The sequence below is a fragment of the Chiloscyllium punctatum genome, chromosome 41, assembly GCF_047496795.1.
Source record: "Chiloscyllium punctatum isolate Juve2018m chromosome 41, sChiPun1.3, whole genome shotgun sequence".
NCBI classification, from domain to species: domain Eukaryota; kingdom Metazoa; phylum Chordata; class Chondrichthyes; order Orectolobiformes; family Hemiscylliidae; genus Chiloscyllium; species Chiloscyllium punctatum.
In genome coordinates this window covers 41,653,729-41,667,843 of record NC_092779.1, presented here as the reverse complement: position 1 = coordinate 41,667,843, position 14,115 = coordinate 41,653,729, and the positions used below count along the sequence as shown (strand labels likewise).

Genomic DNA, 14,115 nt, shown 5'->3' with positions numbered 1-14,115 from the left:
TTGGGAGCTTAGTTATTTTCTCCAGTCATAAGTTTGCATAATGTCCCCAGAGGAGACAATGACAGCAGTATCAATAACCAAAGAAATATGCAGTGAATCTGGAATACCCTGCCGAGAATGTTGTTTGAAGCAAATTCAATAACGGTCTGCAGCGAATTTTGTAAGTACAAAAAGACCAACCATTTGCAGGTCAATGAGAAAAGAGAAGTATAGTTCTACCAAAGAGTCAGAGCAGGAATGATAAGTCTCTGAGCTGTGGAGTATTTATCTAACAAAAGGTTTTCTGTAAATTAACATGTCGACTAATAACCATGATTTAAGCTCCACACCCATCATTTCTACCAATTTTATTTGATTTCTGAGTAATTTACAATGGATGACAAAAACATTAATGTTAGATTAGCCATAATTTTGTGCAATTTCAGTGTTTCATTGATGATAACTGATCATGGCGCTCTGATGTTTTCTTGCTCGAATTGCTCTTAACCAGTCAGTTGTAAATGTTTGGTTCGTGGAATGATTAGAGTAAAACAATGCATATGTAAAACAAATCCTATTAATTTGATCTGATGCTTTATAAACAATGGAGGACCATGCTTCACCTCTGTTCCATCACTTAAATGGATCTTAATGCAAAAATAGTCTTACTACACATAACATAATATTTGTATTTTGGTCTACACTATGCCACATATTACATGGCTCAACACACCAGTCCTGACATTCCAAAGGGGTTAGCTGTACCTCCTAAGTAAATAGCAGAGACACTGTTCAAATAATTTTCCATCATGCTTTGCTCAAACTTTCAGCTCCATGATTTTCACCCTTCTGGCTCAGTTTATTTTTTGGATGCCAATATTGCTGGTTGATTTCAAGTGCTTCCTCCTTCATCTATGGATCTTAAGTTTTGAGAAAGTTGTGTGTATTGAGAGAAGTGCCAATCTGATTGAATATAAACAGTAGCACAATTATCAGGCTGGAAAAGACCTGTTTTGTGTAGAAAGGCTGTTAAGGAATACAGGAAAGAAAGCTGTGGCAGGGTGATCCGTGGTTTTTAAGATATCCAAATTCCTCAACGTGGATGTCAGACTTTCATCTCATTTATGTTTCTTTGTTTTATCAGCTAAACCTGAAAATAAACAGACATAAATGCATGGTTATTCTTTTAGAATTTAAAAACAGGAGTAGGCCATTCTCCCTTTTAACCAAGGAGAAAGTGAGGACTGCAGATGCTGGAGATCAGAGCTGAAAATGTGTTGCTGGAAAAGCGCAGCAGGTCAGGCAGCATCCAAGGAGCAGGAGAATTGACGTTTCGGGCATGAGCCCTTCTTCAGGAATCATGCCCAAAACGTCGATTCTCCTGCTCCTTGGATGCTGCTTGACCTGCTGCGCTTTTCCAGCAACACATTTTCAGCTCCCTTTTAACCAACTCCACTAGACTTCTATCCTGACACCATTTGCCTCTCTTGATTCCAGAATCTATAACAAAGTATCTTTCAATCTCAGTTTTGAAATTTTCAACTAACCTTGCCTCAACAGCTTTTGGGAGGAGAATGTTCTGGACGGCTACATCTCTACATGTGAGTGGTGTTTCCTCATGTCATTCTGAATGGCCTAGCTGTAGATGTAAGGCTGTACCCTTCAGCTCTGAAATCACTAGCAGAAACTTCCAACTATCTTATCGAAGCCTTTAATCTCCTTCATCGTCTCAAATCAACTTCCCCTGAATCTTCTATATACCAGGAATACAATTCTAATTTTTGCAACTTGTCATAATTTAACCCTTTTAGCTTTTGTGAATCACACTCGATCCCCTCCAAGGACATCACATTCACCCCTGTGAGATGGTGAGCAGAACGAAATGCTGAATACCAGGTGATGGCTAACCGAAGTTTTAAATGCATTTTTGCATCCCACTATCCAAGCAAACAGGTCCATCATTTGATCAACATTTTAAAGTATTTTTTATACTTGTTCACTTTTTTTTGCTGATCTCTGTATATTGACTAGGAAACTTCCTCTTCCTCCATAGCCCCCAGCATTTTATATGAAATTGAAATTCTATGTTTTCTTAAATACGAGAAAACCAACAACAATGAACATATGAACAATCTGAGCAGTAGCATTAAGATGAGACTTCAAGACTTGTGATTTAGAATTACAGGCTAATGTTTCAGAGACATGAATTCATATCCCACCACAGCAGCTGAAGGTTTCTAAATTCGATGAATTAATCAAAATGGATTAAACAACTGATCTCAGTAATGATGCCCATAAAACTACCAGATTGGCATATAGACCCATCTGTTCACTAAAGCCCATTAAGAAAGGAAATCTTATGTCCTTAACTAGTCCAGTCTACCTGACAAAATGATCGACACCAATATGGTTGAATTAACAAGATACTTAATTGTGCCAAACTGCAAAACAAAGGCTGAACAAAAATAAAATTGGATGGACGAGCAAACAGCACCTAAACACTGGAAACAACCAACACTGCAAAATCCTCCTCACTAATATTTTGGGACTTGTACCAAAATTGAGACAGCTGTCCCACGACAAGTCAAGCAACAGCCTGACCCAGTCATGCATTAGTGGCAATGATCCATCACCATTCCTGAGATAGCCAGGAGTAGGCTAGTTCAGTCAATAATGGTATTCAGATAAAATGTTGATGCCAAATGCACATATATTCCCCATTACCAACCTCCAGTATCTGTCACTGTGTGTCAAAGTGTACCAAACCCTCATCTGCAGGATGCACCAATAATTATGGTTCTGAGATCTAAGGAACACTTGTGTTCCTTCTGTGCCCAACTGATGACCTTTCTACTGAGAATATTGGGTCCTGTCACTGGTGGCAGGTTATTTGCTGTGGCTGCTGACCAAAGAAGGCAAACATGGATGCAGAAGAAGCAGGAATGATGGCAAGTAAGGAATCATGCAGTGGGATCAGCCATTCCCAGCTCAGGAAGAGTTTGCAGCTGCAGGGGTCCTCAGAAAGCATGTAGTTGTGTAGGTGGCCAAGAGTTTTCCGGCTTGGACTTACTTTCCTTGGAATAAGGGAGGTGCTGTGCTGTGCAGGCTCTGTATGTCCTGGGAAACAGTGACAGAACTGTGCTGGATGCTGCATTAGGACTCAGCATTGTAGGAATGGGAGACTATCCTCTCTCAGTGACTGTGAAGATCATGACAGTACTGAACCTTTTTATGTGACTCAGACTGATGGGTGATCTGTGTGGGTTTGCTTAGTCATGCTCCCACAAATTCAACTGGATAATAACTGTGCAAGGTCTTGCCTGATCATTCTGGGTCACCTCAGTCTCATGATGAGGTCAGGTTGTGCCCTTGGCAGTAGGATCCAGGAACACTGGCCTCCCCCAGCTGTAGGGTGTCATGGGTGGTGCAGCCATGACATTCAGAGAGTATCATAATGGTCTGGAATTCATTACCAGAAAAGGTGAATCTGCTCCTTCAATATTCAGGTAATCTGTGATCACTATTATCAATTCCTGGCTGGGTGAGTCCTCTACTCTTACAGCTGCCTGAAATGTACCAGGTACACAACAGCTCTTACTTTCTGGACCACTCTTGTGTACATGGTGCATTTCAGGGTCTTGGAGGTTAAGGGCTACCCACTGCGACTATGGCTCATGACACCATTGTGTAACCTTGTGACTAATGCAGAGCACTATTACAATGCCACCCATCCCCCAGGGCCATGGTGGAACAGAGTACAGGGCTGTTGAAGATGGACCAGACTTGGAGGTGGGGGGGCTTCAATGTAGACGGGACAGGGTGTGCTGCATCATTTTGGGATGCTTGCTCTACATAACTGGAGATGGATGCTGAGGAACTGTGAGACAGAAGCAGTCTTCTGCAGAAGAGGACATTTTCCATGTCAGAGCTCAGGGCACTACTCAATAGACAAAACCTCAGTGACATCCAGTTCCAAAGAAGAGAGCTGAGTCTCACAGAACATTGTGGGTCTGTAATTTTTTAAAAATCACGATTCCGAAATCCAGTTAGCATTATGGGAGTGAAGTTTAGACTCTGATGGCTTCATTTCTGTTCCCTTTCCTTATCTGTAGATAAAAGCTGATATTTGTGTTTGTAATTGTCTGATTGCTTGCCTGTATATGATGTTCCCCTACTGGACAATAGAACATAGACAAATACAGCACAGAACAGGCCCTTCAGCCCACGATGTTGCACGGAGGATTAATCTTGATGTAAAATATAATAACCTAACCTAACCTTGATACTATCAATTCACTACTGTCCATGTGCATGTCTAGCAGTCACTTAAATATCCCTAATGACTCTGCTTTCACCACCACCGCTGGCAATGCATTCACAACTCTCTGCATAAAGAACCTTCCTCTGACGTCCCCTCTATACCTTTCTCCTAATATCTTAAAACTATGACCCCTCGTGCCAGTCAATCCTGCCCTGGGCAAAGGACTCTGGCTATTGACTCTATCCGTGCCTCTCATTACCTTGTATACCTTGATCAGGTCACCTCTCTTCCTCCTTCTCCCAGAGAGAGCTTAGTCAACCTTTCTTCATAAGGCAAGCCCTCCAGTCCAGGCAGCATCCTGGTAAACCTTCTTTGCACTGTCTCCAAAGCCTCTGTATCTTTCCTATAGTAGGGCGACCAGAACTGGACACAATATTCCAAGTGTGGTCTTACCAGGGACTTGTAGAGCTGTAGCAAAACCTCATGGCTCTTAAACTCTATCATCCTGATAATGAAATCCAAAACACCATATGCTTTTTTAACAAACCTATCCACTTGGATGACAACGTTGTGGGATCAATGTACTTGAACACCAAGATCCCACTGTTCCTCCACACTGCCAAGAATCCTGTCTTTAATCCTATATTCAGCATTTGAATTCGACCTTCCAAAATGCATCACTTTGCATTTATCCAGGTTGAACTCCATCTGCCATTTCTCAGCCCAGCTCTGCATCCTGTCACGCTGCAACCTGCAATAGCCCTCGATACGATCAAAGGCACCTCCAACTTTTGTGTCATCTGCAAATTTACTAATCCACCCCTCAACCTCCTCATCCAAGTCATTTATAAAAAAACTACAAAGAACAAAGAACAGAGGCCCAAGAACAGAGCCCTGCGGGACACCACTCAATACTGTCCTCCAGGCAGAATACTTTCTACCTACAACCACTCTCTACCTTCTGTCAGCCAGCCAATTCTGAATCCAGATAGCCAAATCTCCCTGTATCCCATACTTCCTGACTTTATGAATGAGCCTACCATGGGGAACCCTATCAAATGCCTTGTGAAAGTCCAAATTCACCACATCCACTGCTTGACCTTCATCGATCTGTCTTGTCACCTCCTCAAAGAACTCAATAAGATTTGTGAGGCATGACCTTCCCCTCACAAAGCCATGCTGACTGCCTTTAATCATGCTTTTCCAAATAGTCATAAATCCTATCCCTCTGAATTCTTTCCAAAGCCTTGCTGACCACAGACATAAGACTGACTGGTCTGTAATTGCCAGGGATTTCCCTATTACCCTTCTTGAAAAGTGGAACAACATTCGCCTCCTTCCAATCATCCGGCACTCCCGTAGAGAGTGAGGAAGCAAAACTCTTCGCCAGAATGACAAGATATAGGTGGCAAATGGACACTGGGGACAGGGTAGTGCTCAGTTTAAAGGGTGTTCAGACGGGATATGGCTTAGTACTGCTAAAGTACCTGGTGTGGTGGGTTAAGCAGTGACGAGGATGAAGAATGGGGTTGTATGTGTGAGGGAGTGTCAGCCGTGCTGGCTATGAGCCATGGACAGCACAAACTTTGTGGCTGCTGTGCCATGGCATTACTGGTGAGGGACAATGCCGGATTGCCAATGCTTCTCCAAATGCACAACAACCTTTCAAAGATGGCACAAGTATAGGAGATGTCAGTCTTTGGGCAGACATTTGCTGAGTGGCAAGGTTTTCTGGGAATGACAAGTGGTAAAATGAGGCAGAAACTGGACATGAGAGATACCATATAGGTAGATCATGTAGTTAATGTGACGAGTTAGGTGAGATAGTGTGAGAAAACTCTAGGTCTCATGGTAGATAATCATTCAAAAAAATTGACACAACCCTGAGCTGGCCAAAACAAAACAGAATCAGTCCTCAGTTTTCTGTCATCAGTCAATCTTCCATACATAGTAATATATTACCCCCTGCACCATGAGCTTTTATTTTCCAAAATAATCTTTGATATGGTACCTTCTCAAATGTCTCCTGGATATCCAAGTACAGCACATCATGTTTATAGACTCCCCTTTAGGTTCCTAGGGAGAGAGAGGAAACGTAGATCTGATGGGGCTAACTCTCTACTGGCTGGCATCATACCGAGCACAAAGGAGGATGGTTGCACTGTTGAAGATCAATCAATCAGCTGCAGGGTCTCTCTGAGAAACTCAGGGAATTCCTCAGGATACTGTCCTAGGCCAAACCATTTTCAGAGGCCATCCCTCTATCATCAGGTCAGAACTTGGGATATTCACCGATGAACGCACAATGCTCAGTGCCATTCATGATTCCTCAGATTTGGAAGGTGTCCTTGTTCATATGCAGTAAGCCTGGATAGCATTCAGGCTTGGCTTTCAGTGGCAAATCATCATGTCATGCCATCTCTAGGCAATGGCTATTTCCAACAAGAGAGAATCTAACCAACACCCCTTGACTTTTAATGGCATTACCACTTTTGAAGCCCCTGCAACAACATCCTGGGAGTTATTACTTACCAGAAACTGAACAGGATCAGCCACAAAGTAGGTCAAAAGCAGATCAGAAAAGTAGGCCTACAGTGAGTAACTCATCTCCTGAATCCTCAAGGTGTGTCAGGAGTGTGGTGAAATATTCCCCACTTACCTGGATGAGTGCAGCTCCAACAACATTCACAAAATTCAACACCATCCAAGATAAAGCATCTAATGGAATTGACAACCTGCATTATTTCTTACCTTCACCCATTACCTCCACCTCCTGCTCTGTATGTGTTGCTGTCAGCATGGCCAAATCAATTTTAACCATTTACATTTCTCGTTAGCACTCTATCCAGCATTTATCTCTCTTGGCTTATCATCTGCAATATCTTTGTTTGTTTATCCTCTCTCTCTCTCTCTCTGGACCTCCATGTACTCTATTTACTGCACTCTCCCCAACCCCCCAACCCCCCAACCCCATCATCAGCACAAATAACACCCTTTCCCAGCTATTTCCAGTTCTGATAAAGCGTCACTGGACGCTGTTTTTCTCTCTCTGGATGCTGCCAGACCTGTTCAGTTTCTCTAGCATTTTCAGTTTTTGCTTCATTGGATTTCCAGCTAATCTAACACCTTCAAAATTAACTCCCTCCACTTCATTACTCAGTAGCAATAGTGTCCACCACTCATAAGATGCACTGCAGCAATTCAATATTACTTCTTAGACAGCACCTTCCAAACCTCTGACCTCAATCACTTAGCAGGACAACACATGGGAACACCACTTGCACATTTCCTCTGAGCCACCCATTATCTTTACTTGGATCAATATCTCCCTCACTACTCTTCCAGTATCACTGGGACAAAATCCTGGAACTGCCTCTGTAACAGGACTATGGGTTGACCAACATCACATAACCTGCAGCAGTTCAAAAAGGTACCTTACCACCATCTTCTCAAGGGCAAATAGGGATGGGCAATAATTGTTGGCTTAACCAATGATATCTATATTCAGTGAATGGAAAAAGAAACTCTGACAGTGAACAGGTGATTTTAGACCTTTTAATTTGAAATGAGATAGGACTATTAATGATTCAATGTAGAGTCTTCAAGGTAATAGTGATCATAATGTTATAGAGTTTTTACATTTATTTTAGGGCGAGAAATGGGATCTTAAGATACTGTTTAAATCTTTATTAAAGGTAATTACAAAAGGTACAAGGTGCACTTTTTATAAAGTAAGCTGGACAAATAATTTGTAATGTCAGATGGTAATGAATCAGTGGTTAAACATTTATGGGAGTCTTCATAATTCTCAATAAAGATGTATTCTATTAGTAAAGGAAGAAACTATAAGAAGAATGCAGCACTTGGGGTAACTAAAAAAGGTTAAGGATACTAACTAACTGAAAGAAAAGAAGTACAATTCTGTGAAGATTATTGGCAGGCCAGAAGATTGGGAAAATTTTAGAAACCAGCAAAGGACTACTGACAAAAAATTAAAGAGAAAGAAATGAGAGCATGAGAGGAAATTTGTTAGAAATATTAAAACAGACAATAACATCTTCTACAAGTATATTCAAAACAAAAAAGTGACTGCAGTAAACATTGGTCCCTTAGTGATGAGACTGAGGAATTCATAATGGTTGAAAACGAAAAGACAGAGACTTCAAAACACAGTGGAAGGCACAAAAACTACGGTTAATAATAACACAAAATTAAGAAGTTAAATTCACACAACACCAGATTATAGTCCAACAGATTTATGTTTTAATTGCAGGATACTGTGATCTTTTGCTATAAATTCTGTGCCTTATGATCCTGCCCCATGAGTTACCTGATGAAGAAGCAGTGCTCTGAAAGCTAGTACTTCCACATAAACTTGTTGGACTATAACCTGGTGTCGTGTGATTGTGTGACTTTATCCACCCCAGTCCAACAACATGACAAAATCAAGAGGCAAGAAGGAGCAAGAAACTTGAACCAATTATGATCATTTGAGAAAAAGTTCTAGGGAGATAATGGGGCTAGATGCTGACAAGTCTCCTGAATCTGTTGACCTGCATCCTAGAGTCTGAAAGGAATTATGTGCAGAGATTGTGGAAGTAATCTTGCAAAATTGCCTTGATTCTAGAACTGTCCCAGTGAATTGCAAAACCATTATTTAAGGAAAGTGGGAGGAAGAAAGTGGAAATCTATAGGCCAGTTAGTCTAAAACCTGTCATTTTGAAAATGCAAGATTGGTTAGCAAGTCACCTAGAAAATTGAAATAAAACGAACATACAGAGGAACTTCAACTATCCAACATTCGATTAACCGAATTTCGGATTATCCAAACAAGATCGCAAGGTCCTCAGGCTTGGCTAACTATGTTATTGGGCATTTAATCAGCCAGCATTCGAGTAGCTGAATGAAATACTCCCCGCCCTGTCCTTGAGAAAATTGAAGTTCCTCTGTAATCGAGCAGATTGGTTTTGGGAAAGGGAAATCATGTTTTTCAAATTTAATAGAGTTTTTTGAAGATGAAACAAACTGGGTGAGTAAAAAGAAATGAGTAATGTTTCTGGATTTCTAAAAGGCATTTGATAACATGCAACATGCACAAGATAAAATCTCATTGTATTGGAGCTGATATATGAACAGGGATAGAGGATGGTGAATAGGAAACAGATGGTCAGAACAAAGAGATCAATTTCAGATTGGCAAACTACAACTGGTACGGCATTGCAAACACAAACTATATTAATAATCTTTATGAAGGGACCAACTATATTGGAACCAATTGCTGCTAACACAAGATAGTTAGGCCATTTTACCTACTGACCCTTCTTTCAAGCTACTAACCGGATTCATCCCTCCCATTGACCAATCAGGACTTACCCACGACCTGTGTCCACCTATCACAACCTCACCATTCCCCTACTCTCCCCACCACCACCCCTCCGCACTTTATCTGTAGCTCCCCTGCCCTCATGACTAGTCATGAAGAAGGGTTAATAACTGAAATTTTAACTCTCAACCTCATGATGCTGCTTGGCTTGCTGTGTCCTTCTCGCCTCCTGTTTGTCTATTTGGGAAAGTAAGTTGTGAGGAGGATACAAAGGGGCTGCAAAGGCATTTAAATAGTTTAAGTGAGTACACAAAAATGTGGCAGGTGGAATGTAATGGCTGAAAATTTGAGATTGTCTACTTTGGTGGGAAGAGTAGAAAAGCATAATATTATTTTAATGGATACAGATAATTTTGAGAGTCCTTGTACTTGAAAATGCAAGTACAGCATCAGAAAAATCTGATAAGTGTTGTAAATATTTTTTATACATACCTCCAGAGCAGGTGTGCCTAGAACCTGGGCCTTCTAAATCAGAAGTAGGGACACTACCACTACACCATAAGAGCCCCCTATAAAACTTCTTGTATAGTTTGTCCCTTACTGTAGTTACACCCATCAGTGACTTCCTTCCCCTCCTAGTACTCATCTTCACATAAAACAATTCTACATCCTGACCTCCTAAAAAAAGATTTAAATATTGCACTCATGCCATATGCCTCCAACTTTACCGAGCATTCCATTGTATTTGAATGTCATATATCCCTGAATACTCAGCACCTAATCCTTCTCATTCTGCAAACACGTCTCATGATCAGATATGACCAAATCATATTTATTGGCTTATATTTTACCATTAAAGCATTCACAGTATAATGGATGCAGCACTCATTCAGATTCCAAGTATTAAGTCATGTATTTTTAATATCTTTGCAACATCTAGTCATTATCGTTGGTGAATTCTTAGGTGTTTTTCAGTTCTATCCATTCTTGTTATTCTCTGACCTTCAGTTTACAAAGTACTATTATTGCTATTTTCCTCTCTTATTTTGTCTCTTGTTTTTAATATCCTACATCTTTCCACATTTGATTTCTTTTTGTTTTAAACTCTCTCTATTTCCTTAATTACATGGTTTGCAAGAGAATACTGGACCCAGCATGGTTTAAGCCATCCTTTGGTCCAGCCCTCACTTTCCCCCAATACTAGTGCCAGTGCCAGATGAATCAGAACCCACCTCTCCCACACCAGCCTTTGAACCACCTATTCTAATGTTATGTACCAAATGTCAATTCACATGCACCCAAAGTATGAATTCTGCGATAACAACCTTTTTAGCAGTCTGCTTAATTTGGTGCAAAGCTCATCATACTCTCTTTCCTAATTCTACCTATGTCATTCATACCTACATGAACCATTGCCACTGGAAGCCCCTTTTCAGACCTGAGCAAATGTCCCAAACCCAGACAGGCAGCACAACTAGGTTAAAAACAATGATTGCAGATGCTGGAAACCAGATTCTGGAGTACAGTGGTGCTGGAAAAGCACAGCAGTTCAGGCAGCATCCGAGGAGCAGGAAAGTCTGACGTTTCGGGCAAAAGCCGGATGCAATAAATGATATTAGTGGATGTGCAAGTAAAACTTTGATGGATGTGGAAGGCTGCTTTAGGGCCTTGGATGGAGGTGAGGGAGGAGGTGTGGGCGCAGGTTTTAGCAATTCCTGCGGTGGCAGGGGAAGGTGCCAGGATTGGAGGGTGGGTTGTGGACCTACTTACCTCCCTCACCTCCATCCAAGGCCCTGAAGGAGCCTTCCAATATCATTTATTGAATCCGTTGCTCCCGATGCGGTCTCCTCTACATTGGGGAGACTGGACGCCTCCTCGCAGAGCGCTTTAGGGAACATCTCTGGGACACCCGCACCAATCAACCACACTGCCCTGTGGCCCAACATTTCAACTCCCCCTCCCACTCTGCCGAGGACATGGAGGTCCTGGGCCTCCTTCACCGCCGCTCCCTCACCACCAGACGCCTGGAGGAAGAACGCCTTACCTTCCGCCTCAGAACACTTCAACCCCAGGGCATCAATGTGGACTTCACCAGTTTCCTCATTTCCCCTTCCCCCACCTCACCCCAGTTCCAAACTTCCAGCTCAGCACCATCCCCATGACCTGTCCTACTGGCCTATCTTCTTTCCCACCTATCTACTCCACCCTCCTCTCTGACCTATCACCTTCATCCCACCCCCATTCACCCATTGTACTTTTTGCTACCTTCCCCCACCCTCCTACCTGACCTATCACCTTCATCCCCTCCCCACTCACCTATTGTACTCTATGCTACTTTCTCCCCACCCACACCCTCCTCTCATTTATCTCTCTACCCTTCAGGCACTCTGCCTGTATTCCTGATGAAACGTCGGATTTTCCTGCTCCTCGGATGCTGCCTGAACTGCTGTGCTTTTCCAGCACCACTCTACTCCAGAGGCAGAATAACTATCTTAGATTACTTACAGTGTGGAAACAGTTCATCGGCCCAACAAGTCCACACTGACCCTCCGAAGTGCAACCCACCCAGACCCATTCCCCTACATTTACCCCTGCCCCTAACACTATGGGCAATTTAGCTTGGCCAATTCACCTAATCTGCACCTATTTGGACTGTGGGAGGAAACCGGAGCACCCAGAGGAAACCCATGCAGACACAGGGAGAATGTGCAAACTCCACACAGTTTCCTGAGACGGGAATTGAATCCCGATCTCTGGTGCTGTGAGGCAGCAGTGCTAACTAACCATTGTGCCATCCATCTGGACTGTAAAGGATGGTAGTTTTTTTTAATATGTCAGCATTCACTCAGTCTCATTAGTTAACTGAAAGTTCTTGCTCTGCTGAGGCAATGAATCTTGAACTACCAACTTCAGCAAAAGCTGAAGTTCTACACCCCTGTAACTTGTAATCACGTGAGTGCTATAGAAGAGTATTTACTTACCCCAGATTAACGAAGTGAGCTTCTCCCCCAGAAGATATAAGAGCATCACCAACAGAAGACTCACTGAGAAAAACAACACCAGGCCTAGTCGATTAAATTGACCCAATAGTGGGTAGACCCATGCACCAGCTGCATAGTAAATCCACAGAACCCTATGTCAAACAGAATACATTCCATTTTACTGAAGTAAATTATCGGAAAGTTATAACTGATTGTAATTTCTGTACCATAGAGAGGAATTGAAAAAGAACAGTCGTTGTGGTTAGATTAGAAATTTATGTTATATCAATTCTGACACTTGTGCTCTCATTAAAATAAAGACTGCTATGTTCCATCAGTAAAGTTACAGATTAAAAACCATTGTTTGAATTGGGAAGAATGATTTTTATATTTTGTTAAAGCTACAGATACTAGTTATATTAGATCTGAATATGGTTTCAAACTGAACTGTAGTTTAGTAGGACAAGGTCAACATCGCTACAAGCTGATCGAGTTACTTACTTTATTTATTTTAGGATCAAGAATTCATCGTATTTGAAATAATGTCCTGATTACATAAGTGGAGGCAAAAACATTGTCTAATCATTTAAGAGCGAGTTTGATAACACAAAGGGATGAGGTACCCTTGAGCTCATTTAAAAGATTAATTAGTTCTTTCCCTCATCAGGCTAGGAAAGACCAATCAGGCAAACATTCATGATTGGCAGGAGGACCATGACTTGATACCTCCTCCCAGTTTGAAAATTGAGCAAAGCTTTCCTTTCACATTATTTTCACATCAATTCACTGCGTTTGTGCTCCCAATGCAGTGCCCAGTCTTCAGCAGTTATATGCATGACCTGCATGATATGCAGCAAAACTATAAGACTTTCCAAGCATTCCTTCCTGATAGACATTTCCAGAGGCAAAAGTTCAAAACAGAAAATGTATCATAATAACTAATCTTATTGAACCTAACTGAAAAGAAACATATGCCTTCAGCCAACATAACAAAGGCCTTGAAACAGACTGAAGTTGTTGCTGATGTTAGTTGAAAAGTTAAAAATGCATTAAGGCTTTAATGATGGAACTTTTAGAGAAAAATTTTCAAAATGTAATGGATGTTTCTTCCTTTGTTCATGTTCACACATTAGTGTATAGTTCTTACCACAGCAGATAGGAAATGGAAACAAGTCCCAGGATGAGAAGTCCTGTTCTTCGTTTTGGATATTGGTGTGGTGTGTTGAACAATTCCAGCAAGATCAGTGGCAATACTACAGTATGCTGCGATGGGAAAGAAAACAGTGTATTATTACATTTCATTTCATGACATGATGTTTCAAAAGATTTTACAGCCAATGAAGTATGTTTGAAAGGAAGTCACTGTTACACATGGCTACTAGAAATATACAAAATAGGAGCAGGAGTAGGACATTTAACCCTTTGGTCTATCATTTATTATGATCATGACTGATCATCCAATTCTATACCAGCTCCCATTTTTCCCCTATATACCTAGGTCCCTTTAGTTCAAAATGTTATACTTAGCAACCTTTTGAGCTTATACAATATTTTAGTCTTGACTGATTTCT

At 41.5% G+C, this 14,115-nt stretch overlaps 1 protein-coding gene across 3 annotated transcripts in view; it reads right to left on the bottom strand.

Annotated features, from left to right (window-relative positions):
- Nucleotides 1-332: 332 nt before the first annotated feature.
- LOC140465004 (androgen-dependent TFPI-regulating protein-like) overlaps nt 333-14,115 on the bottom strand; it is a 122,484-nt gene continuing 108,701 nt past the window's right edge. For all 3 annotated transcript variants that reach the window (XM_072560779.1, XM_072560780.1, XM_072560781.1), the window contains 3 exons: nt 13,692-13,807; nt 12,545-12,696; nt 333-1,129 (listed from right to left, as the gene is read on the bottom strand). In XM_072560779.1, the coding sequence (XP_072416880.1) occupies nt 1,098-1,129; nt 12,545-12,696; nt 13,692-13,807 (300 nt within the window). In that variant the 3' untranslated portion in view covers nt 333-1,097. The remainder of the gene's footprint in view (nt 1,130-12,544; nt 12,697-13,691; nt 13,808-14,115) is intronic.